The sequence below is a fragment of the Mustela lutreola genome, chromosome 12 (genome assembly GCF_030435805.1).
Source record: "Mustela lutreola isolate mMusLut2 chromosome 12, mMusLut2.pri, whole genome shotgun sequence".
Classification (NCBI taxonomy): domain Eukaryota; kingdom Metazoa; phylum Chordata; class Mammalia; order Carnivora; family Mustelidae; genus Mustela; species Mustela lutreola.
In genome coordinates this window covers 12713983-12740509 of record NC_081301.1, presented here as the reverse complement: position 1 = coordinate 12740509, position 26527 = coordinate 12713983, and the positions used below count along the sequence as shown (strand labels likewise).

At 49.6% G+C, this 26527-nt stretch overlaps 1 protein-coding gene across 5 annotated transcripts in view; it reads right to left on the bottom strand.

The window, feature by feature from the left end:
- Window positions 1-1548: 1548 nt before the first annotated feature.
- Window positions 1549-26527, bottom strand: part of TTLL11 (tubulin tyrosine ligase like 11) — a 225907-nt gene continuing 200928 nt past the window's right edge. For all 5 annotated transcript variants that reach the window (XM_059141423.1, XM_059141424.1, XM_059141425.1 and 2 more), the window contains one exon: window positions 1549-2470. In XM_059141423.1, coding sequence (XP_058997406.1) covers window positions 2178-2470 — 293 coding nt within the window. In that variant the 3' untranslated portion in view covers window positions 1549-2177. The remainder of the gene's footprint in view (window positions 2471-26527) is intronic.

Below are 26527 nucleotides of genomic sequence, written 5' to 3'. Positions count from 1 at the left end.
CTGGAAATGGGGTAACACAGGGCACAGCACAGGGGGCTCAGCTTCTCATGGGACATCTCTGGACCCCGGCTCCCCAGCTCTGGCTCTTCTCTTTAGGAGAAAGGGGACATCCGTCTTTGCTCTCGTGTCAGCTGCACCCGGCAACACCGCTGGCCAGTTGTCCATGGGGGGGCGTCCCCTGGGCCCCAGGCGGTGGGGTAGTCTATCACTCTCCAGTGAGGGAGCAGCCTCTAATCCCCCCTGCTCAGCAGCATTGAGAAAGAAGCGCCCTGTCTGTCGCATACTGGCCTCATTTCACTGCGGGGTGCAGGGCTCCAGGTGCTGGCCGCAGGTGGGGCTCCTTTGAGAAAGTGATCTGGGGGTCCTGGGCAGAGCCACCCGCCTGCAGATGACGTGCAAAGGTGGGGGACAGGACATTCCTCCCTGTGAGAACTGACATTTTCAAATCACCCCAAACCATGCCACTCGAATTCAACCTATTGACCTCCCCCCCAATCCAATGTGCTTGGTTGATTTGGACCTGAAAACTGCACACCATTTTGGCAAGTGATTACTTTCTGAAAACAAAGTCAGAGCTTTGTTGCAAAGCCTCTGTGCTGCTCCCAGCTGCTAACAAGTGTGAGAGACACGTTCACTTGGGTCTTTCCCGGGGAAGCCCATTTGCTCCAGCAGCGACAGGGACTGAAGAATGGGCCTGGGGTCATCCCAGATGGCTTCCCTCACAGCGCCACCCAGGAACACGGATGGTCCTGGCCCAGACCACCAGACTGCAGGAGAGGGGGCAGGGTCTTGGGAGACCCCGGGCTGCCCCGGAGCAGTTGCGGGGGGTTGGGGGGATTGGAGCTGGAGTCACGCTCACATAGGGACATAAAGGAAACGGGGCTCTGGGGTGGACCAACAGAATTGGACCAAGCTGACACTATAGATGACCCCCCCCACCCAGACCTTTCTTTTCCCATCTGAAAATGGGAACAGCAGTAGGAAACTACCCAAGGTGATTGGGGAGTCAGGCTGATGACTGTTCCCAAACAGGGGCATTCAGTAGCCTCAGCCTCCTCCTGCCCCTCCCAACTTAGGCCTCTTGTCCTGCTGTCTGTTTGGGAAAGCAAAGTCATTACAGGTGGCTCTGGTCGACAAACAGCCCAGAGTGAGCTCTGCAGGGCTTGGTTTTCCAAAATGCCACCTTTGGAGGCCTCTGAGTCTTCCCTTCTGAGAAGGGCTTTGCCTGGGGACACAGATGGAGACAAGGGAAGGGTCTCGTGGAAGGGAGCGTGTGGGCCCTGCTTTCCCTCATGCCGTGCCCACCACCTGAGCCTCGGACATCATGCTCCTGCTCTCGCTGGTCCTCCCCAGGGTCTTCTGTCCTCCACCCACCCAGGGTCCTCTGGCAGCACCTGCTGTCCACCAGCTGGCCATGCCCTGTCTGTGCAGGGTGGGCCATCAGAAGCCACGTGACCGCCGGACACCGGCTTTGGAATCAAGTTCAAACAAAATCAAACAAAATGACCTCCGAGGCTCCCGTCAGCTCTAAGACTCTCAGAGCCTTCCTTAGTTACTCCTTGGTTAATTATTTCATAATTAACAACAAAGCGAACACTGCAGGAACAGGCAAGCTAAAGGAATAGACGAGGCCGATCTGTTCACCGCATCCATGAAGCACATGATTGGGGACGGGAGAGTCGCGTCTGCCTGCGTGCCAGCGCCATTTGGTTCTCACAGCTCGCTGGGAGGAAATGAACATGATGTCCCTGGGACTGAACAGTTCTCTCGGAGGCCCCGGCACCGCACCCCCCCGGCCCCCCACCGGGCTGGCTTCCTCAGGGTCTCCTGCCACGGCTCAGGCTGGGGGTCCCGGCTGCCCTGTGCCCCCAGCGCAACAGTTCTGCCCGGTTGTTGCTTCCTGTGAGCCCAGAATAGACGCTGCCATCTGTCACGTTGGGGATGTCATATGTCCACCGATGACTCATGAATCATTGGGCCACCAAGAGGAAGGCGGGCGTGGAATCATTCGCCTCTCCAAGCGCGGCTGAGCGGCATGTGGAGATGAGAAGGGGCAGAGGAGGGGCTCTCTCGCAGGGGCTCTCTGCAGCCGGCCTCCCCTCTCTGCGGGCCAGAAGCCCAGAAGGTTCTCTTCAGCCCAGAGGGGCTCATTCTCCATCTGCAGCAACGAGGGGCCCTCAGGACAGCGCGTGTCTGGAGTTGGAGACCTTGTGGGCGCTGTTTGTGCAGGCCGGGGGGGTGCCCTGTGCCAGCGGGGCCGAGGCGGCGGCCTCCTGGGGGGTGCCGCTGTCTGGGGCCCGGCCCCCCGACGTGCCACTGCGGCCGCACACCAGGCGCTTCTCGTCCAGGAGGGAGAGGTGGTACTCGCACAGGTCGACCAGCGAGGCCACCTGCTCGTGGAGAGGCAGCATCTTGAACTTCCGCTGAGCCAGGTAAAAGAAAGCCTCCACAAAGCCCTGCAAGCACATGCCTGTGGACAAAGAGAGCAGCGGTGAGCAGGGCAAGGCCCCACGGCACCCGCCAGGCCGCCTCCCCCCGTCCCCCGCCCCCCCCCCACTTCCTTTCTGGAAACTTCAGCTTTGGGGTTCAACTCCCAGAGTGCCTACCCTGTGCCGGGCACAGCCGGGCCTTCACCACCATCTGCGGATTCAAGCCCCTCATCAGTCCTCTGAGGTAGGCTTAATTCACACGGTTTGACAGACAGGGAAACTGAGTCTCAGAGAAGTGGAGCTGGCTAGGCCACGTCACGTGGGTGGAACATGGCAGAGCTGGGATTTCAACCCCAGCCTGAAGCCTTATTCCTCCGCACCGCCCTCACATGTCTGCTTTAAAACCCAGTCCCTAAGTTTTCTAACAGTCAAGAAAGTTACGGAGAGAAACCTGAAGGTTTTCGCTCTTGACAGAGGTGCTGGTTTCGTGGGTGCCTTGTCAAAACTTAAAATGTGTGCATTTTGCTGTATGTAGATTTCATCTCAAAGAGTAAAATAAACCTGACCCCCTTCTCTCTACCCAAAATGATATTCTAGACAGCAGTCCGACCACGTCCCTGAAACGTTCTTCTCTGACTTTGCCTCCCAAGTTCCTACTCGTCCTTGGGACCTGAGCTCAAAAATCTCCAGCTCTCCTTGATCCCCAGATTAGATGTGGCCCCTGGCACCGGCTTCCTGCATTTTCCTTAGCAGCACCGACTGCGCCGTCTTCCGTGTTTGTGCGGTCGGTTCTTCAACCATCTCTATCTTCCCTGCTGGGCTGTGAGCTCCAGCTCGACACTCGTCCCCTGGCACCAGACCCTGGGGGCTCCAGGTAGAATGTGTACACGAGGGCATGAATGGATGGACAAATGAGTTTGCGGTAGGTACTCTACTGACCTTGCCACTCACGACACCTTTTTGAGATCAGTGTTCTTACGTCCCACTTTACAGATGAGGAAACGAACATTCAGAGAACATCAGGTCATGAATGTTCCACCCTGAACGTTCATGTAGGCCAGATAACAGTGACCTTGGGAATTCAAACTTTGACTCTCGATTCTTTTTTTTCTTTTCTTTCCTTTTTTCTTTTTAAAGATTTTACTTATTCAAGATAGAGAGCAAGAGAGAGCACAAACGGCAGGAAGGAGCAGAATCCCTCCTGAGCAGGGAGCTCAACGTGGGGCTCAATCCCAGGACCCTGGGATCATGACCTGAGCCAAAGGCAGACGCTTAACCGACTGAGCCATCCAGGTGCCCCTTAACTCTCACTTCTTTTAACTAAGTTGCACTGCATGAAAAGTTCTGAGTCTTTTTCAATGTCCAAGTGAAAATGAACCCCACGATTCAAAGTCATGGGATTCCTGGGCTCCTCAGGGCAGGTGACACTCAGTATTGTAGAGGAGGCCGGCTTCACCCCTGCGAATCCATACCTTCCCAGTGGCCTTGCTTCCCGGCTCACCACGTTACTCAGGCTGCTGTCCTCGGGGAGAAGCCTGGCCTGGAGTCTGTAAATCCTGGATTATATATGGACCCTGGGATCTGAGAGCTCTTTTCGTGTTGGGAACTGGCGCTGAGCAAAGAAGCTGTTTCTTTGTCTCCTTCCAAGTCCATCAAAGCTTTTTTGCTCAGCTTTTCTGGACTCCAGATGCTCTGCCAGTGCCCTGCTCTGTTTGGCTCCGATGGGAGATGCTGATAAAGGGAACAGTAACCCTGGTGTAAAACCCTTTTAATGTAAACAGAGGCCTGGTACAGACAGAGATGCAGGGCCAAGGGGGGGCTCCGTCTGCATCAAGAGACCGATATTTCTGGGGCGCCTGGGTGGCTCATTTGGTTGGGCATCTAACTCTTGATTTTGGCTTGGGTTCTGACCTTGGGGTCAGGGGACTGAGCCCTGCGTTGGACCCTGCACTCAGCAAGGAGTCTGCTCTAGACTCTCTCTCCCATCCCTCTGTCTTCCCCTGGCAAGTGTGCACACTCTCTTTCTTTTTCTTTTTCTCTCTCTCCTAAATAAATAAATCTTAAAAAAAAAAAAAACAAACAAACAAAAACAAAAACAAAAACAAGAGAAAGAGAGATATGGATGTTTCCTAATCACCGATAATGGGCCAGGCTCTCCTAGATTGTGTGCATGCATGGGCATTTGTGCCAGCACGGGCGTTTGTCACCGGCAGTGGGAGGGACAGACCTGAGCAGGCTGGAAGAGGCTGGGATCCAAAGCCAGAGAGACCCAGCACAGCCCCAGCCCCCAGCGGCAGAAGTGTGTGATCTCACCCGCACTACTCAAAGTGTGGTCGGCAGACGGGCGCCCAGTCCAGGGACTGTGTGTCCCTGGTCCCTGACAAGATAAGGAGCCTGGGCCAGAATATAAATCACCCTCCTCATCACTCACATTGTTTAGCTCAGCTGGCAGTACTTTGTAGCAAGTCTTTCTCTGTAAAGGAAGCAGCGGGCGTTTACATTCTGGTTCAAGCCTCTTGTCCAGGACGAGAAGGAACAGTAGGTGGACTGTGGCTCCAAGCCTCCCTGGTCTACGGCCCTTCTCAGCTTTACGTGCATGAGCTTGTCAAAATGCAGATTCTGGGGCAGGGCCCGAGACTCTGCATTCCTAACAAGCTTCCTGGTGGTGCTTGTGCGGGAGTAGCGAGCACTGAGCACCTTTTACTCAACAAATATTCGTTTCCTTCCCTTAATTAAGTGCATAAGGCTGTGATTAAAGCTGTAATGCCCAGGGAAAAAGGAAAGATAATACAAGGGCTTTTTTTTGGTGGGGGGAAGTATTGTGGCTAAATCATCTGGAAGAAAACATTCTACAATGAGAAATGAGATTTCGTGTGTTCTACTTGGTTTTTTGTTTTTTTTTAAAGATTTTATTTATTTATTTGACAGAGAGAAATTACAAGTACACTGAGAGGCAGGCAGAGAGAGAGAGAGAAGGAAGCAGGCTCCCCGCTGAGCAGAGAGCCCGATGCAGGACTCGATCCCAGGACCCTGAGATCATGACCTGAGCCGAAGGCAGCGGCTTAACCCACTGAGCCACCCAGGCGCCCTACTTGGTTTTCTTTATGCTTGTCTACATTTCCTGATTTTCTATAGGAAACACATAGCTTATTTTGTTTTTTATGGGGAATCTTAAAAAAAAAAAAAAACCACCAAACGAACAAACAAACAAAAAGTGAACCAGACCTATAAATATAGAGAACGAACTGATGATTGCCAGACACGGTAGGGGGGCGGCGGCGGTGGACGAAAGGGGTGAAGGGGAGATACAGGCTTCCCATTATGGAATCAATACCTCATGTACCCCGTTGTAAAATATGCAATGGGAAATTCCAGAGGGCAGAAAGAGGCGGCAAAGCAGCGGCAGCCACTTTTAATCGTGAACCCTTTGCTACTATTGGAATTTGAAGTTAAGTGCACATATGACTTTGAAGAAAAGGCAGAGTGCCAGCTTCCTGCATACATGTTGTACTTTGATAAAGGTTATATACATGCAGGGAAAACGGAAGCGGAAGGGAAGGGTGCTGCACACTATTGACTCTGGCAGGAGTCAAGCTGGTTGTGCCAGGCGCTCAGATCCCGAGTATGACTCCCATCGTGCAGATGCAGAAACAGAGGCCCTGAGAGACGAAATAACTTGCCCTCCAGCCCCATGCTGGTACGTAACTGGGATTTGAACCCAGGCCTCACGCACTGCTGATTCTGCATCTGATTCCTGCAATAAGGAATGCGCAAAGCAGGTAGGGCTCTGATGGGCAGAGCTGAGCTGGGAGCAGTGGCTTGGCTGGGAACAGGGAGGTGGGGCATGTGGCCTAGTAAGAACCCAGGGTGCGTGCAGCAGGACAGGTGGAGAAGGGCGCAGCTGGACGAGACTGGGAAGGGCTGGAAGGCTGGGGGACGAGCCAGTTGTGGAGTTCCAGGCCTAGAACAGTCTGAGCAAATCCTCCAGTCAAGGGGTGTGTGTGTCCTATTTTGTTACAGCGATAGAAACATCATGGGATTTGCTTGTTTGTCTTAATTCCTCAAATGAAATCGTGTGTGTGTGTAGTGGGGGTGGCTTGGAGCCCTGCCCTCCCAGATCGTCCTCAGCACAAACGACTCATCTAAGGGAATCTTGGCTCTTCATACCCAGCCGAGCACCAGCCCTCCTGTTGCTCTAAAAGCCTCGTCTGGCACCTGCATTTTACAGAAGAGGGGGCCAGGAAGTGAGGCCTAAGTCAGAGCCTTGTGACTGGCAGGAGCGGGACTAGATCCCAGGTCTCCTGACCTCAAACCGCCCCACCAAGACCAGCATAAGAAAGCGAAGCCGACACTTCTCAGGCCAGGGACTGGGGACAGGGGCTGAGAGCCCCGCATTGTCTGCTCAACCCTACTGAGTGTGTCTGAGGGCGTCTGAAGGCCAGGGAGGCTTGGGAAGAGGGACGCCCCACACTATACACCACGAGGACACGGGTGGCTGGCTCTCCCCCCGCAGCCAGGCTGAGGGGCTGTAGGTTTGAGTTTGATAGGACGTGGTTCTTATATCTCATCTCATCAAGTGGCCCAGGAAGTGGTGGCCAGACCCGGGTCAATATTCCCTGTGCTGGAGAGAATGGAAAGTGCTTAAGTCTCTGCGGGCTGGGGGTAGGAGGAAGAGGGAGGAGGAAATGTACTGGAGATAATCCAAGTTACCTTCGGGGAGGGGGGGTGGCGGTCTCTCCTGCCTTTTCCAGTGGACAGTCCCCATGTTCTCTCTGGGGCTTCCCTCTTCCTTCTTACTATTTATTATAAAATACAGTGCCAGTGCCAGCAGAAAGCATAGGAAAGCTCACAAATGTCCTCCCCTCTAGAAACTAAGTGTCCTTGACGACTGACCTTCTCTCCACTCTCTTTGTCCACGGAAGATGGGCTTTCACTCAACTGTAATATACATGTACAAAATCTTGTACCTATTATGGCTTAAAATGATGGCATAAATATTTTTGTATGTTGCTATGCAGGCTTCATAACATTATTTTAATAGTTGCATAATAATATTCCATCAAATCTTGCTTTGCATACCATGTCACCATCCACCCCCCCCACCACTAGATGCTGAAACTGGTTCTATTTTCTTCACTATTTTTGAGAAGTAGATCAGAAGCACTTGGTACATCACTGTTTTTATTTCTGATTCGTGTATTCTCTTGCAATGAAACCCTAGGAATCTGGGTTGTTTGTTTTTTATATTAAGTCTGGTTTGGGTAATTAATTTCATATTGAAAATACTTAAACCTTATAGAGTCCTCCAACGGACCAAGCACATGAATGGGTAGTTCGCTTAGGTTAGCAAGTAAGAGAGAAAACATCCAGTCCCCACCCAAGCCACAGAACTCTATTGCTCATCCATTAACCAAAATGCAAAATAAGAATAATGGGAAGTTAGTGGTGAAATTTCCATGGATGGTTGAAAAGCAGTTTGGCAAAAGTTTTAAGAGCCATTCAAGTATTTCAAAATATTCCTTCCGAGGGAAAACAAAATGTACACAGTGGTATTCATCATCAACTCACTTATACTAACAGTGTGTATTGGGGGGGTGGGGTGGTACTAGACTTCTAGGGTCTTTTTGTATCCTTCTTTCTACTTTTCTGTATTTCCCAGATAAGATAATGCATATTCATTGTTGATAAAAATTAGAAAATAATTTATATTATAAACAATGAACCTTGGAACACTGAAAAAATATAATAAAGTTTAAAAAAATAAAATAAAATAAAAAAAAATACCCCAATCCAGCCTCTAAGTTCTGGAGGTCTGTGATGCTCGCCTTGACCCATCACCAGATGGAGTCAACGGCCTTTCCTCGGGGCTTCTCCTTGTTCCTTGCTCTATATTGGGACAAATCCCTGGGGATGAGGCTGTCTCCCCAGTGGGACTGTGTTCTCCTGGAGGCAGGGACATTGCTCCAGTCTCCTCTACATCCTCAGTGCCCAGTACAGCCCGGCATGCAGCAGGCACTGAAAATGGCCCATTCTGTCTACTTGAATAGACTGAACTTTTTAAGCAATCTTGCGAGGCAGGTGTTACTGTGCCCATCTTCCAGCTGAGGACAGCAGGGTAAGGCAAGCAGCAAAGGGAAAGACACCCATGAAAGCTCTTCTCTTAGACAATGTGCAGATTTGTGAGCCAAAGATGGTCCAGACTGGTGGCTCTAGGAGGACTTGTGAAAATACAGGCTTCAAGCCTCACCCTAGGAGTTCCTGCTTCTGAAGTTCTGAGAATTTGCGCTTCGACCACGTTCCCAGGTGGTTTTGAGGGTGCTGGTCCAGAAACCCCACTTCGAGAACTCGTCCCTCCCCCTCATTCTCCCTCCCCTGCTGAGTCTGTCTGCACACATTCCGCGCTGAAAACCCATCTGGGAAAAGTGGCCTATCAGCAAAAGGACCTGCCCCCGAACTTTGAGAAGCTTGACTTTGGGCTAAAAATGTCTGCATTTTAAGACAATCTCATCGAGTTATTTTTAAAATCAAATGATGGAGCTGAGAAACCATGAAATTTTTCCAGCTTGGCTTTGGTCCTCTCTTGGTTTCTGAGAAACCGCATATCCCTGGTTTCTCCCGGCATCAACACTGACCACTAAGTGGGGCAGAACTCCACTGCCCTCTGCAAGGCCTGCCCTTCTCTAGCTGTACCGAGGGGCATGAGACTGGAAGGGTTTACAGGCCCGGCCACAGAAAGCCCTGTAGACCATGGTCAGACTCTAGGTTCCATGTTGAGGAAGATGGGAAGCCACTGGGGAGACAGGAAAGGAAGTGGTCATTGTGGCTGCTGTGTTGAGACCAGGAGGAGGGGCCCAAGTGAAGAGATAGCAAGGAGATCCCTTGGGGGCTACTGCACTGGTCCAAGCGAGCGCTGCTGGCAGCTTGGACCAGGGTGGGAGTGGCGGAGGAGGTGAGGACAGAGCCTGAGGGCAGTGATGTGGAAGTCAGGTGCCCTTAGGAAGGAGGGCCTCTCACACCAGCGGAGGACTGGCCTTTCCCTCAAGGCCTGTGGTTTTCAAACATTTTTAACATAAAATAACCTGGGGACCTTGCCTGAAATCCAGGTTCCTGTTCCCATCTCTTGGGGATTGTGTATGGGCCACGAGGCCCCTGAAACTGCACTGGTAACTACAGTGTGAGTAATTCTGCACCATGGGTGAATCTGGCAACTCTGGATCACACGCTCCATCTTGGCCATCCCCTTAAAGGCTCTCGAGGAGGCAGTGGAGTAAAGAAGTGAAGTGTGTGGTCTCTGAGAAGCCTAGTACCGGGCTAGCCCTGCTGTGGGCATTTGAGAACCATGGGGGAGGCCCAGAACAAACTTCGTTCTCTGAAACCCCACTGCCCACCCCTCCTCGGCGTCTTCGTCTGCTTGGACTGCCGTATACCGCATCTGCTGGAGCCTGGGCGGCTTAAACAGCATAGACTGAGGCTTCTTACAGTTTGGAGGCTGACAGTCCAAGTTCAGGCTGCCAGCAGGTTTGAGCTCTGGTGAGAGCTCTTTTCCCGCGTGCAGACGGCTGCCTTCTCGCTGCGTCCTCGGATGGCCCCGAGAGAGAGCGAACTGGCTCTCCGGCGTCTCTTCTCATAAGGACACTAGTCCCTTTGGATCAGGGCCCTGTCCTTAGGACCTCCTTTAAACTCAGTTACTTCCTTAGAGGCCCTGGCGCCAAGTACAGTCACACTGGGGATTAGGGTCTTAACAATTCTGTAGCCTCCCGACTTCTCGGTTCTGCTACGGCTCCCCCAGCCCTTGGAGACACTCTCCTCTACCACCACCCGAGCCTTAGGGATCACCTGAGCCATTGAGGAGAAATAGAAGAGACCTTCCCCCCTTCCCTGCCCTGTCAGCCCCCTGAAAAACCTCTCGTGGCTCTCACTTGGAATTGGAGGTGTCTCTTTGGTAACATCGTTGTAGTGACCTGTCACCGTAAATGCAGTGACAATGAACAACACTGGTTAATAATTATGGAGCCCTCATTAGGGGCCAGGCCCTGAATTAAAGGCTTCAAGCGCATTATTTAATCCCACAGGAGCCTTACGCAGCGGGTGTCCCTACCAATCCCATTTTACGCTCAAGAGATTTGTCAAAGTCACACAGCTGGAAGCTGGAAGGAATAGGGACTGTTCTCGAAACTTCTTTACTCCCTAGCTGCTTTGAGAGCCTTCAGATTCCTTCGGGTCCTTGAGAAGGCAGAGACGACGCCTGCCTGGCAGCGGCGGAGGCCCGGGCCCCACCCATTTCGGCCAGATGTCAGCAGGAGGGCGAAGATCTGCCGGTCCCTGCCAGTGCGCTTTGCCCACTTGCCTCCCGGGCCTGAAGATAAGCTGTTGAGTATTTTTTGCAACTTTATTTGGGTTGACGGGTGTCGCTGGAGAAAGCAGCCTTTGAAACATTCCGGATGTGGCCATACGCATGTCTCCCACCCAAACTGTCCCTTGCACATGGGGACACAGCCCCTGACAGAACATAGTGTCATTCCGTCAGCCGGCGGGCGAGGGTGGGCCCACGGGCTCCGTCTGGCCTCAAAAGACCTCTGGTCCCTCCTCCTAGGGAGGGGTCCTCACACACAGGACTTAATGCGAATGCTGGCGGCCGCGCTCCCACCATCCCAACCTCCGTTCTGGGGCGCAAGGACGAATCAGCAGCAACACCTTGCCCGTTTACAGAGCATCTCCGTGTGTTCATCTGGTTCCCCGGGTCTTGTTCAGAAAAGGGCGTTGCGACAGGCACGAGGAGTGCAGGCCCGGAGAGGCCAAGCGGCTCCCGCAGGTGGACAGGGCAGCGTTAAATCCATGCCTCCCTGACGCTCAGACCCCCGGTGCTTGTCCTGCATCGCGCTTTCTTAACGTGACACTTACGTATTCTTTTCCAGTTTACAGAACACGTTTGCGTCGACAATATAGTCGACGATATAATTAAATCCAAATCGTTGCATACAGCCGGGGAGATTAACTCAGACTGAGTAGGAGATACTGTTTCCCTTTCAAAAATACCTGAGCTTCCTTGCTATAATTCCATTTCAAGGTACTGGTGTGCTGGGCGAGGCCAGCCACCTGCCCGTTCCTTCTCTCTCCCCAGCCTTTCCATCTTTCTTATGACCCACCTAGAATAGATGTGTCTGTCTGATAGTGAAAGTCTAATGGTGGAAGTATACGGGCTTTCTGTGTGGAATCGTTGGTAGGAAATAAAGCTGAGTGATCTGGACTAGAATGAGCTCAGTGATTCCCATCCGGGGGGTGGCATGCTCCCCACAAGGGCTGTCGGGGAAGCCTGCACCGGCTCCAAGGTTATGAATCACCAGAACCTTCCCTCCATTCTTGGGGCACCTTGCAGCCTGGTTCCCTGCCACACAGGGTCTGCTGCCTCACAATCCCCCTAGACGGGAGCGTGGTCTCTGCTGGCCAGGGCTGGGGTCTCGAAGGACTCCACATGGGGAGATGGAACTGGGGCATTTCCCACGAGACAGCATCGGGCTCATGGGACAGTGACTGGGGGTCAGATGCACTGCACTGGGTCCAGCTGTGCCGTGTACTCTCGGCCTCGTCTTCAACAAGTGGCTTCACCTTTCCAAACCTCTGTTTCTGCATCTGTGAAGTTTGCCAAATGGCTTTTACAACGCACCACCCAAAGGAAGCCCAATGGGGCACTTAGTAACAGCAGTGCCAAAGTCTCAGGCTATGTCCCCACCTGGATTTCTGTGCCCGCTCCACGTGTCCTGCCCTACTCTCATGACATTTCTTCATTTGCTCCTTTGGTGGTGGACAGCTGACTGCTTGTGTCCACACTGCATGTCACGAGGCCAAGCTGTCTTCACCTCCACATCCAGCAGCCCTAGCGCAGGTGCTCAACAGTTGTTTGTGGAGTAAACGAGCAGACTGGCTGGGCTGGCAGGGAGGACAGGTCACGAAGGGGGTCAGGAGACGGGTACTCAAAATGGTCTCTGCCCTGCGGGGCTTTGAAATAATCACCTCCCCTCTTCAGGCCTCAGTTTCCCCTTCTGCAACTGGGTGATGTTCTGGGACTCCAGAAGCACCGGGGGGGGGGGGGATGGTGGCTTCTGACCGTTTCAAAAAATGGTAGTGACAAAAATCATTTATTGGGGGCACCCTGCCTACTGGGATGCACATGTGCGTTCTCCCTGCGCGCTCCTATAATCTCATGGCAAACCTGAGCGGTCCTGCCCCCTGCCCAGAGTCACACTGTTGGTCAGTGGTCTTTGTGGGGTTCCCACTACTGTTCTGCACTGCCTCTCCCCAAACCAGATGGAAACCTCCAGAAGGCCTGTCCTTTCCAGGGAGAAGGAGAGCACTGCCTCACTCCCACCGCTCCCCGCGGCGAACAGCTCGAGAACAGAATGGCACGCACCCAATCACTGTATTTACGCACTACAGCGGCGGCAAGTCACCATCACCTTTGTCCTTGTCTGGATGGAAAAATTAGTAAGTGTCAGGAATGAGCCATAAATAGACCTTGCAGGAAAATCATTATCGCCAGGAGCCTGTGACACCCGAGTAACAAACACAACCAACGTCGAAAGCAGCTTCTCCATCATTTCGTCCGGCATAGGTCACACTGCTGGACGGCGCGGAGTGGCCCCAGGTCCCGCTCCAGTCCTAGCCAGGGTCACCCGACTCCACCGCGACAGACACAAGCCCCTGAGTCACTGGTGGGGAGGTGGGGCTACAGGACCCGGCTCCACTTTCTGCAACGCCATGGAACGATTCCAGACATTTCTGGTGGGATTAACGGCTCCAGCAGAACCTTCTGAGGCCCAACACTCATTCCTCAGCAAGCGGTCAAAACCTCTGGCTTGGAAAGGATTTCAGAGCTAATGCAGTCTAGGCCCTTACAGGACAATGACACTCAAAATAATAAGAACTAGTAGGAGTCGTGCTTGGTATGTACCAGGCACTGTGACGCGCTTCGTAGGGACATCTCTCCTTTCATCCTCAAGACAAAATCTGGGTGGTAAATGCATTTATAACCCTTGGGCTGTTCAGCAGTGGTTTTTTTTTGTTTTGTTTTGTTTTTTAAACAATTTTGTAATTTATTTATTTGACAGAGAGAAATCACAAGTAGGCAGAGCAGCAGGCAGAGAGAAAGGAGGAAGCAGGTTCTCTGCTGAGCAGAGAGCCTGATGCAGGGCTTGATCCCAGGACCCTGGGATCATGACCTGAGCAGAAGGCAGAGGCTTAACCCACTGAGCCACCCAGGCGCCCCTGTTCACCAGTGTTTAATGACAGAGCAAATGCTTTTGTCTTGGGTTCTGTTTGTTAGCAAGGTGCCGTGGGCTTCTGGGGTGCGCCAAGGTACAGACGTCCAGGCAGAGTCCCACCACCTACAGGTGGGGTGGGGACTCACACCTGGGCTCTGTGAATCAGGTCGCATCAGCCCTACTCAGAGAGGCAGGGAGGGATCCCAAGTCCCACAGAAGCCCAATTGTTGCTGGTACTTTCTATCTGCAGGTCCCTGGTGAGATTCCGAGCCACGGTTGTCCTCCCTGGCATTGCTTAAAATGGGCATCTGGCCCCCATTTGGTCTTCTCTAGAGGTGGGATGCATATTATCTCCCAGGAGACCCCTTCTCACCATGCTGAAATGCGCCAAGCCCCCACAGATCTCCCCTTTCAGAAAGCAAATCTAACTCTTTGTCCCCACGGCAGCCTGGCTCTAGGGTCATGTTTGCTGTCCAGAGCGGAGGGCAAAGTGAGTGAGCGTGTGTGTGTGTGTGTGTGTGTGTGTGTGTGTGTACGTGAGCACGCATGCTGGGGAGCGGGTTGGGTCAGAACACAGAGGAAGCAGCAGAGAATTGCAGGAGAGGCAGGAAAGCTCGCGGAACACCTATGGGAGAGAGCTGGGTGGTGGGGAGTCCATGCCTGGTCTCCCCCCCGCCCCGCCCCTCCCCTCCCCCAGTCCCCAGCACTTTCTTCCTTCTCATGAACTGGGCCCAAAGGCCATCAAACACACTGGCCTCTGGCACTATTTAAAGGCTTGACATTGCAGCCCACCTTCCTAGCTCTGGTCCCAGATCAGCCGAACTGGCCACAGGGATGTTGTGTACCCGCCATGGTGGGCTTCCATCCCCTTCCCCTCTACTGGAACCTTTCCTGAGAAAAGCCTGGGTACCTTCCGTTCCCCTTCCTAGCTTCCTCTGGGCATCAGTCAGTGGGGATGCCTCCCTCCTTAAAGTGTGTTCTCTGTACTTCTCGGATGCCCCACTCTCTGGCTTTTCTTTGTATCCTTCTAGCAACTCCGGACTCAGGGGTCCAGTGTTCTGCTGGCTCTTCTCTGGTTGGTGGGTGTGAGGTCCTGCAGGGCTCTCTGCCTGGGCCCAGGGCTCTCTCTTCCTGTCATTCATTCCCTAGGCTTTAAATATCTGCCAGGAATCAATGCTCCAATCCCAAGCTCCAAGCCAGACGGCTCTTCTGCCACCGGGCTATCTCATTAGCATCTCAAAGAGCCTGTTCGAAATGGATCTCCATCCTGCTTTGCCTTAAATTGTACCATTTCAATAAATACTATCTCCACCCACCTCACCGCTCAACCCAGAAGTCCGAGAGCCGTTTTGGAAACTCCTCTCCCACAGCTGCCGTCCCTCTCCACCATCGCCAGCCACCCCCACCAAGACCAGGCTCCCCTGGACTCCCAGCGACGTCCTCACTGGTCTCCCCGCTTCCAGCACTGCCCCTTCCAACACAGCCCCCAGAATGAACTTTCAGAAGCACGTACTCTGCTGTCATCTCCCCGAGAGCGTTCAGAGCAACAGCCGCTTCCTTCACCTGCTAGAAGCCACAGCAAGACCTGGCCCCGCCCTCTTCTGCAGCCACCCCACCCCCTCGCGCCTGAGCCCCCTCTCGGCCTGGGTGCACCCCCCACCCTCTGCCAGCTTCTGTTCCCTAGGACCGGCCACACACTCTCCCACCTCAGAGCTTTTGTCATTCCTTGTTTCCTCTGCTGGAGCATTCTTTCCCTCAAGTCTTCACCCCCCGCCTTAGAACTTCGACCTCAGCTGCGATGCTCTTACGGACAGATGTCCCTGAACCACCTCCTTTACATAAATTAGGTCTCCTCCGCTAGTCTCCTTGAAACTTAGTTATTTTATCTCACAGAGCTCAGCACATGGAAATACGGGCTTATTTCTGGGTTTCTATGTTTAATCTCTGTCTGCCTCCGCTACCAGACTGTCAGGGGGGCATGAGACCGGGGAGTCCTACGGGTCACCGCACACGCGGTCACTAACGTTAGTAGACTAAGTGAATGCAATATAGACGTGTAACGCATGGCAAAAGTAGGTGTCTGGCGAATACTAGTTCTCTCCTCCTCTCCCACCGCTTGGGCATGGACAGCATGCTGCCAGCACACACACGGGCCCATGTTCAGTCAGGATCTGTCTCTTCTGTGTGGCTAGGTGATCTTGGCTCAGTCCCTTCACATCTGGGAGCCTCAGTTTCTACCCACTCTGCCCAGCTCTTGTGGGGTTTCAGTGAGAGAATACAGATGTAAGGGGCCGGGCCTGGGTCGGGCACATGAGGACACCCCCAAATCTGAGCTTCTTTGTTTCTTGTCTCTAGGTGATCGGAGAGGCCAAGCCTGGCAGGCGAACCGTCTGCCATCCTGGAGGGCAGTGTTGGACTCTCCATCCATTGTATTTGTTTCCCAAGAATGGGCACTCTTGGGGGGGGGCAGGTCACGCTAACTCACCCCCTGAAGGCAGCGCTCTTCCCTGTGCCCCATGTTTGCCCTCCAGTTAACAGGCTGCACCTTTTGGAATTTAAGGAAGACCTGAATCTGGAGCCTTGGGAGTGGGACGCCCCCTTGCCAGGAGGATCCAGCCTGGTCCTTAAGGGGAGACCCCTCTGCGGAACTCTGGGGAGCCAGCCTGTCACTGACAGGCAGATCAGTGTCAAAAACAAGATTGCGAAGTGGGTTTCAGCTTGACTCACATTAAGAATGTCACTTCGGAGTGCAAATGAGAGAGAAGAGAAATGCTCTTTTATGCGGGAGTTTATTTTTATCACTTTGTCAGAGAGAAATTGCAGCCCCGAGGGCACTGGAGCTGCACAGAATTACCCAAAACATTAACATGCAAATTGCCTTCTTTAGAGAAGGTAATTTTATTAGCGCAAGAAACATTTCTTTCACTGTACTCATGCTCAGGAGCAGTGCTCAGGAGCAGTGCTGTCTGGGGACCAGTCGGGGCCACCACAAATGGAGGACTGGGGGGGGGGGGTCCTGAACTGGGTTGGGGTTCTACTACCTGCTATACACCTACAGTGTCACAGCTGGTGCTATACACCTACAGTGTCATAGCTAGTTACCATGGGTGCGCCCAGTGTAGACAGCAAGTGACTTGCTAGAGATCATATAGCGTGAGTGGTAGAAGAGGCAGAGCTAAGGTCACGTGTCCTGTGTCTAGGTAACTGGGTGAGCGACAGGGAGCCATGAGGGTCGGGGAAGTGGCCACTCTGAAGATAAGGAGCAGGGACATTCCATCTGTCTATTCGTTCCTTCATTTATTCACTTACTTACTCATCCTTTCAATAAGTTTTCACGGCCCTAAGCCCTGGGCCCTAGAGGCGAATCAGGCATGGGCTTGGCAACCACTGGGGCCAGGTGGAGAGGGATACAGATGTCTGCAAACCCCATCAAGCAGGGGGAGTCCCTCTAGAGGGCTGTGCTGACAGGGGACAGAGCACAGGACTAAGCAGGGCTGGTTGGCGCAGAAGCAGGGAGATGGGCCTGGATGGAGGCTCTGCAAAGGGGGGTCAAGGGTAGGCATTGTCTAGATGGTCAAGGAAGGGAAGGCTGTTACAGGCAGGGAGAAAAGCAGGAGCAGAGGCTCGACCTGAAGCCTGCTGGTCTGTCTCAGAGTAGTAGCCCGTGCAGCTGCTGCTGCATGGGGTATGTGGGAGGGGAGTGGAGCTCGGATGAGGGGCTGGGGTTGCAGGGGATGACGAGGAAGCTGGCCAGCAGACCCCGTAGGGCGGGTTCAGAACAGAGCCACTGTTCCCCTGAGACTTCCGGAGGGAGGGAGGGTGTTCCCAAGGCCTGGAGTGCCAGAATGACAGAAGGTTGTATGAGGCTGCGCTTACATAAGGCTTCCTCCTCCCTTCACAGACGTGATCGGTGGGGAAGTGTGGGCAGAGACACCCACCTGCTACCAAGAAGAAAGCACCTCAGTCATGTAAGGTCTCGCGGAACAGTTCAGGTGCACACCCTTTCCCACCCTGCGTTGGTTGGCAGCTGCCTCCTAGGAGCATTGGGGCGGGGGGGGGGTGGGTTTGGGTGGGCGGGCACGGGGAACTGCTCCCCTGGCCCAGGAGCTGTCTTTAAGGGAAGCCAAAGGGAAAAGTGTCTATTTCAAGTAAGCAGAGAGCCATAGTGGAGACTCTGAGTGGGTATGCGTTATCTCAGGCTTTCTCAACCTCGATACTCTCCACATTTGGGGCTAAAAAATGCTTTGTTGGGGAATCTGTCCCATGTAATGCAGAATGTTAAGAAGCATCCTTGGCCTCTGCCCACTAGAGGCCAATAGCAACTTTCCTCCTTCCCTAGTTGTGATAACCAAAAACACCTCCAGACGTGACCAAATGCCCTCAGGGCCATGGGAGGAGGTACAAAGTCAACCCTCCATTGAGAACCACTGGTCTACCTAGACCTCAGTGTAGACTTAATGAAGGCTGACACACTTGACCACTAGAAGTCCCAAATCTCCCAGTGAGATGCGGGGCAGCCCATGGGCATGCTGTCTGCCTTTCCCCTTCTCCCATGTGGCAAAGGATGGGGCAGAGTGTAGGTTTCATCGCACGTCATATATTGGCCATCTCAAAAATAAATGTGGAACTTAATTCCTAGAAAGATCTAGGAAAAAGAGCAAGGTAGTGAGCCTATGGATGGCAGGTGGCTCTCCTATTAACTTACCAGGGTCTCAGAGTCCCTAGGATTCAGGGTCTCACCTGTAAAGCAAAGGTGTTGGAATAAGTGATCTCTCGGGCATTTCTAGTTTTAAACACTATGATTCTATGGCAGTAAACACAAATTGGAGGATGCTACCAGTGAATACGGAAGCTGGCCCCATGTGAGAGATGGGGGATCTTGGGCTGGATAAGGCTCTATCTTGGCTAACTTGGTCATTTTCTTGGCTAGAGACAGAGACTGGTCAGGCAGATCATGAGACTCTCATTTCATTCTCAGGTTAAATGACCAAGTCCAGATTTCACCAAGAATTCATGGAAAATCTTGAAAAGGCCTATATATTAAATATTTCTGGAATGCTTGGGATTGGTAGTTCCTCAAAAACCATTAGAATTAGAAGACAAAGAATTTTGGCTCTGCCACTCATTAGCTGAGTGACCCTGGGCACATTACTTAACCTCTCTGAGCCTCGGGTCTCTTCTCTATAACTTGGAATAGAAAGAGTAAATTTCCAGATTGATGTGAAAAGTGTAAAATATATATAAAGGACTTCAAGCTTAAGCACTGACACAGAAAGAGCTTGGAAGTCATCACTCCCATCCTCACAATAAGAAAAAAAAGATGAGCAAACTGAAAACCAATGACTTTCCTTATGTCCGTCAGAGAATTGAGGTCACAGGGCAAAGTGCCATCCTGAAAATGGGACAGACATGTGAAAACAGAGAATCATAGCCAAGGTCAGCTTACCAGGAGCAGTGGCTGCTGGAGACAGTAACTGGTAGGAATGCTTCATTGGTGATTGAGGAATTGCTAGAGGCTGAGTGTGGCACCCTGTCTTAGGGGTCCTCCACACTTCTGTGGGTTTTATCCCCAGGGACCCACTGGGTTCTCAAAGTGGTGATTGGAGAAAAACTCTACATGCTTCAGGCACAATGTGTGTGTGGGGAAGTAATCTTTTTGAAATATGCTCTGAGTGTTCTCCATAAAATAATACTGACCTTAAAGGAGACTAGTTTCCCAGAGGCTTATCTGACCCGAGGAAAGGGCATTTATACAACTCCAGCCCTTTCAGCTTTCCTCTCTCACAGAAGGGTAGGAAAAAAAAGCCTAAGAAACACTTCTGGATGTCACAGTCCAGAGACTCAAGCCCACTAAGAAATTGAGATTTAATCACAAGATTAGCAAATGCTCTATCTCTCCAGTACCTTCCTGCTGCATCAAAAAGGCTCCAATGTAAGAATACTGGATAACAATTGACAGCTCCAAGACCAAGATTCTGTTCAAGAAGGATTATTTTTTTTTTTATTTTTTTTTTTAGGAAATCCCAAGGACCAGAGAAGGAGAAAATAAAACCAAGGAAACTAAAGCTTCTAGCACCTACAGCTACAGCAAACATTAGAATCCAGCTTCTAGTTGGGTTAATATAAAGCTTCACACTGACAGCTGCATTACCTCAGTTCCTACTACCTGATCTACCATGTCTGGCTTTAAACAAAAAATTCTGAGATCTGCCAAAAGACAAGAAAAAAAAAATGTGTCTGTAGAGACAAAGCAAGCATCACAAGTAGACACAGCTATGACACAATGTTGGAATCATGCAATGGAGAATTAAAAATAATGATGATTAACATGTTAAGGGCTCTAATGGAGGAAGTAGACAACATTCTAGAACAGATGGGTAACATAAGGAGAGAGAGGGAAACTCTAAGAAAGAATAAAAAAAATGTTGGAAATAAAAAACACCAAAACAGAAATAAAGAATGCCCCTGGTGGACTCATCTGTAGACCAGACAGAGCCAAGGAAAGAATCAGTGAGCCTGAAGACATGTCAATTGAAATGTCACAAACTAAAATGCAAAGAGAAAGAAAGAATGAAGAAAAGGAGAATGTCCAGGAACAGTGTCTTTGATGACAGAGAAGAAATGGATATGTTTCTTGAAACATACAGCCTCCCAGGACTAAATCATGATGAAACAGAATTTCTGAGCAGACTGAGTACTAGTAAGGAGATTGAATCAGTCATCAAAATCCTCCCAAGCAACAAAACTCTAGGGCCACATGGCTTCACTGGTGAATTCTACCAAATATGTAAAGAATTCATACCAATAACTGCTTTAAATGTGAATGGTTTAAATAGGTCAGTTAAAAGACAGGGATTGTTAGAATACATAAAAAACAAAATCCAATTCTATGCTGTTTATAAGAAACCCTCTTTGAACATAAAGGCATAAATAAAAAGTGAAGGGAAAGAGAAAGATATGTCACTAACCAAAGAAAGTAGGAGTAGGCAAATTAATTTCAGATGAAGCAGGCTGCAGAACAGAGAAAATTATCAGGGATAAAGGTGGGCATTACATGATGATAAAGGGGTCAATTCTCCAAGAAGTCATAATGATCTTTAGAATGTATGTAGCTAAAAACAGAGTGTCAAAATATGTGAGGTAAAACAGATAGAATTGCAAGGGAAAATAGACAAATCTACTATTAAGTTGGAGATTTTAACATCCCTCTCTCAGTAATTGACAGATTCAGCAGGCAGAAAATTGGCAAGGATATAGTTGGATTGAACAGCACCATCAATCAACTGGATCTAATTGACGTGTAAAAAATACTTCATCTTACAAGAGCAGAATACACATTCTTTTCAGTTCACATGGAGCATTCACAAAAATAGACTACATTCTGGGCCATTAAACACCTTGACAAATACAAAAGAACAGAAATCATGCAAAGCATGCTCTCAGACCACAGTGGTATTAAACCAAAAATTTGTAACAGAAAGATAGCTGGAAAGTCCCCAAATATTTGAAGATAAAATAGTACATGTCCAAACAACATATGGGTCCAAAAGGAAGTATCAAGAGAAATTTTAAAATATTTTAAACTCAATGAAAATAGAACTGACTGAATTCTGTAGGGTGCAGTGAAAGCTGTGTTTAGAGGGAAATTTATAGCATTGAATGCACATATCAGAGAAAATAAAAGATCTAGAATGCACCTATTAGAGAAGATAAAAGATCTAGAATCAATCATCTAAGCTTCCGCCTTGGGAAACTAGAAAAAGAAGAGCTAACTAAACCCAAAGTAAGCATATGAGAAGGAATAATAAAAATAAGAGCACAAATCAATGAAATTAAAAGAGGAAATTAATAGAAAAAGTCAATGAAACAAAATTTAGTCTGTGAAGACATCAATGAAATTGGTAAACCTTAGCCAGGCGAAGAGGAAAAAAGGAGCAGATTACTAGACTACTAATTGGTAATTAATAATTACTAATATCAGAAATGAAAGAAGGGTAATCGCTACTGATCCAATGGACATTAAAAAGGATAATAAAGGAGGGGTGCCCAGGGGGATCATCCAGTTAAGCATCCAACTCTTGCTTTCAGCTCAGGTCATGATCTTAGGTATGTGAGACTGAACCCTATGTTGGGCTCTGTGTGTGCTGTATTGGGTGCGGAGCCTGCTTAAAATTCTCTCTCTCTCTCTAAAAAAAAAAAAAAAAAAAAAAAAAAAAAGGATAGTAAAGGAATATTATTAATAACTCTGCCTACAAATTTGGTAACTTAGATGAAGTGGACTAATTCCTCGAGAGACACAATTTACCATAACTCGCGTAAAGAGAAACAGATAATCTGAATAGGATTATGTCTATTAAAGAAATCGAATCAATAATTAACAACCTTTCAAAAAAGAAAGCAGTAGTCCCTTATGGTTTCACTGGTGAATTCTACCAAACATTAAGAAAGAAATTATACAATTTCCTCTGGGATATAAAAGCAGAGGGAAAACTGAAATACAACAAAAGATCTGAATGGACATTGCACCAAAGAAGGTGTAACAGAAAGCAAATAAGTAAATGGAAAGATACTCAATATCTTATGTCTTTTTGGAAATGCAAATGAAAACAATGAAATACCACTACTCTCCCAATTCTGTTTTATGAAACCAGCATTACCCTAATAATACATAATGGCATTATTAGAAAGGAAAACTATAGAATAATAGGTCTCATGAACATGAATACAAAAATCCTCAATAAAATTTTAGCAAATGAAACTTAATAGTGTATAAAAAGAATTACACACCATTGCCAATGGGATTTATTCCAAGTGTGCAAGGCTGTTTCAATATTCAGTAATCAATTAATGTAATCTATTGCAACAGTAAGCCAAAGAAGAAAAATCATATGATCATACTGATAGATCCAGGAGAAACATTTGACAAAATCAAATACCTAGTCATGATTTAAAAGAAAAACATCCTCTAAACAAATTTTGTTCACTTGATAAAGAATATCTATTTTTTTAAAAAACCCCACAGCTAACATCATACTTAGTGGAGAGAAACTAGATGCTTTTCCCCTAAGACTGAGAACAAGGCAAGGATGTCCCCTTCTCACCTCTTCTTTTCAGCATTGTACTGGGAGTCTTGGTTAGTACAGAAAGACAAGAAAAGAAAAGGTATGTAAGTCAACACATTCCAAATTATAATCTCAGCAAGTCATTTTGTGGATATTAAAGTGAATCTAAAATTTATATGGGGGGGTGCCTGGGTGACTCATTTGGTTAAGTGTCTGACTCTTGATTTTGCTCAGGTCATGATCTCAGGGTCCTGGGATCAAGTCCCGAGTAGACTCCCCGCTCGGTGGGGTGTCTACTTCTCCCTTGCCCTCTACAACCCCCCTAAGCTCCCCGCTCATGCTTTCTCTGTCAAATATATAAATAAAATATTTTAAAGAACCCAAAAAAACAACGTCATACTAGCAAAAGAACATATAAATAGATCAATGGAACAGAATAGAGAGTCCAGAAATAGACTTACACAAATGTAATCAACTAATCTTTGACAAATGAGCAATGGCCATTCAATAGGGGGGAGGGGACAACTAGTCATTTCAACAAATGGTGCTGAAATAATTGGACATCCATATTCATCACCCTCCCCCCTAAATCTAGACACAGATTTTGTACCTTTCACAAAAATTAACTCAAAATATATCATAGACCTAAATGTAAAATACAAAACTATAAAACTTCTAGAAGATAGTATAGGAAAAAATCTGGAGGGCCTTGGATTTGGTTATGCATTTTGAGATACAACACCAAAAGCGAGATCCATGAAAGCAAAAACAAACAAACAAACAAACAAACAAAAAACACCAAAAAATAAAATGACGTTAGGCTTTAATGAAACCAAGAACTGCTCTGCAAAAGACACTTATGAAATTCAAAAGATAAGCCACATGTTGGGAGAAAACCCTTCCAAAAGACATATTTGATAAAGGATTTGTATCTAAAATATACAAAGAACTCTTAAAACTCAACAATATGGAAGAAAGCAACCCAATGGCCCAGTTGAAACACAGGCAAAAGATCTGAATGGACATTGCACCAAAGAAAATGTACAGAAAGCAAATAAGCAAATGGAAAGATACTCAACATCTCACGTCTTTAGGGAAATGCAAATGAAAACAATGAAACACCACTACCCTCCCATTACAATGGCTAAATCCAAAGCCTGACAATACTAAATGCTGACAAGGCAATCTTATTCATTGTTCAGGAAACATGAAAGGGTAAGCCACTTTGAAAGTTTGGCAGTTTCTTACAAAGCTAAACACAGTCTTACTACATGACTGAGCAATCACATTCCTAGGTATTTGCCCACTTGTGCTGAAGACTTAGGTCCACACAAAGCCTGCGCACAAATGTTTATAATAGCTTTATTCATAATAGCCAAAGTTTGGAAGCAACCAAGATATTCTTCAATAGGTGAAAGGATTGGCGAGCTGTGATGTAACCGTTCAGTGGACCACTGCTCAGAAACATAAAGAACTGAGCGACTGAGTCACAAAAAGACACGGAAGACCCTTAAATGCACGCTGCTAAGTGAAAGAAGCCAGTCTGAAATGGCAGGCACGGTACAATTCCCATCGTGTGACATTCAGGAAAAGGCAAAGCTAAGGACACAGCAGAACGTTGTCAGGGGTGTAGGGTGAGCGAGGAGGAACAGGTGGGACACCGGGGGTTTTTAGGGCCGTGAGACTATTCTGTATGGTCCTATAACGCTGGGGAAATTACATTATGCGCTTGTCAAAACACATAGAAAACACAGCATCAACTTTAATGTAAACTATGGACTTTAATAACGTATTGATATTTATTCACTAATATGCATACAGTCATACAAGATATAAGAGTGGACAATGTAGGGGGACAGATGGGAATTCTCTGTACTATCTGCTCAACGTTCCCATAAATTCTTCATACTAGCTGGGCACCATCAGTGGTGGCCCTTAACCCGGCCAGGCCTCACTTCCTCAACTCTAAGGAGCAGGGCTGTGGGGAGCTTCTGTGCCGTATTTGTGACAGTAGAGAGTACCCAAACAGGGGAGTCTCTGGCGGGAGGAGAAACAGATGGGGGGCTGCCTGGGGGAGAAGCCCCCCAGATGTGTCTGTCACAGCCTATGTCTCCTTGAGCCAAGACTGGGACCAAACACAACTCTGCCCAATCCTTACGGATGCCTGGGTCACTGAATCAGGGTCTTGGGCCTGGGGACATTTGGGGATTGGCCGGGCCCTTGCATCTTCATGCGGCTGTGACTGTTGTCACTTCCTAGGCAGCACAAGGCAGAGGCTCGGGACAGGGTTCCCTCCCACTCTGCTCCACCCCCCAACCCGCTCTGCCCCATCCCCCCAAGCCTCAGTTTCCTCTTCTGAGAATGGGTTCGTGGGAATAAGACCCAGCTCACCAGGAATCCCAAGAGGACGGGGAGAGTGCTTTGTAATCTGTAAAGCACACACAAACATCAGGAACCTCGACAGTGCTTCAAACAGACAGACAGATCCACAAATACTTGTTTGAGCCAGGCATACTCTTCCTCACTAAATTCTTAAAACAACCCAAGGCGGATGTCATCAGCCCCCTTTTAAAGGAAACTGAAGCTTGCAGAGCTGAAGTGTCCCCTCCAAGAGCTGCCAGCTGGGGGGTGTCGCTGTGGGACCGCAGGCCACATGACTCGGGGGCTCCCACTTCCCCAACAACCTCCCTCCCCCGTGGCTGTCCCTGCAGGGTCCACAGTGGTAAGCAACAGGCACAAGCAAAGAGGCGGGTGGCGCTGCATAAACTATCATTCTGCTTTTCCCTTTTTGTGAGTTTTGAGGGTCCGGCGGGGCAGACCAGCTCAGTGGACAGACAGCCTGTTCCCTTCACCCCAGAGGTGACGGTGGAGAGGATGACGAATGGGTGCCCGGGACACGGGGGCTCCTGACAGCCCTTGCGAAGGGGAGAAGTGATTCCAGAACACGCAGCCCACGAGGCGGCAGGCCCGCCAGGGTCTGTGTGAGGGAGAGGGTGCGCGGGCCTCTCTGCCGGCTCGCTTGCCTTTATTAAGGATGATTCTGATGCTGCCTATTTTGTAAGCATGTAGGGCACGCATCCAGACCATCTGACTTCAAGAAAATCCAAGGCTGAAGAATGTCGCTTGCGCCAGACACGTTGCAAGAGGCGCGGCATGGAACCCACCGAGTGATCCGCCGCCTCCCCGATCTCAGAGGGAGGGGGCCGTCCATGTATATGTATAAGCCAGGCTTTGTTAAACACCAAGTAAAAATACTTTTAAATATTTCAGTACATCGTTAACCAAATACATTTTACTTGGGGCTCATTCCAGCTGATGAAAGTATAGGAGGCACCTGATTTGCATAAGTCGACTGAGGAAATTTGGTGAGAGACAGTCATAAGACTCAGACGCCCACGGGCGCCGCTGATCGTCAGGGTCTGATCTGAGCTCCTCTGACACGTTTGCAGAACACCTACTATGTGCCGGGCATAGCGCTCGGCTTCACGGAGGTTAAGTCTAGCTTCAAGGGCAAAGGCCACACTCATTCCATGGCATTTAAGTGGCTGCGATCGGTGTTGTTAAGGAGCAGCAGGCTGACGGGGAGGGGGCCCAGCCTGAGGGTCTCCTTATGGAGATGGCCTGGGCGGTAGTGGTGCAAGGGGAGGGGTTTCCAGCAGAGGTAAGGAGCCTCGTGGAGGCCCTCCAAGGTGGCGGCTACCCCGGCTGGAGTGAGTGAGTGGGGGGCTAGTGAGAGTGGTGGCGGCTGCGGGGGAGGGGGGTCCAGTCTGCGAGGCTC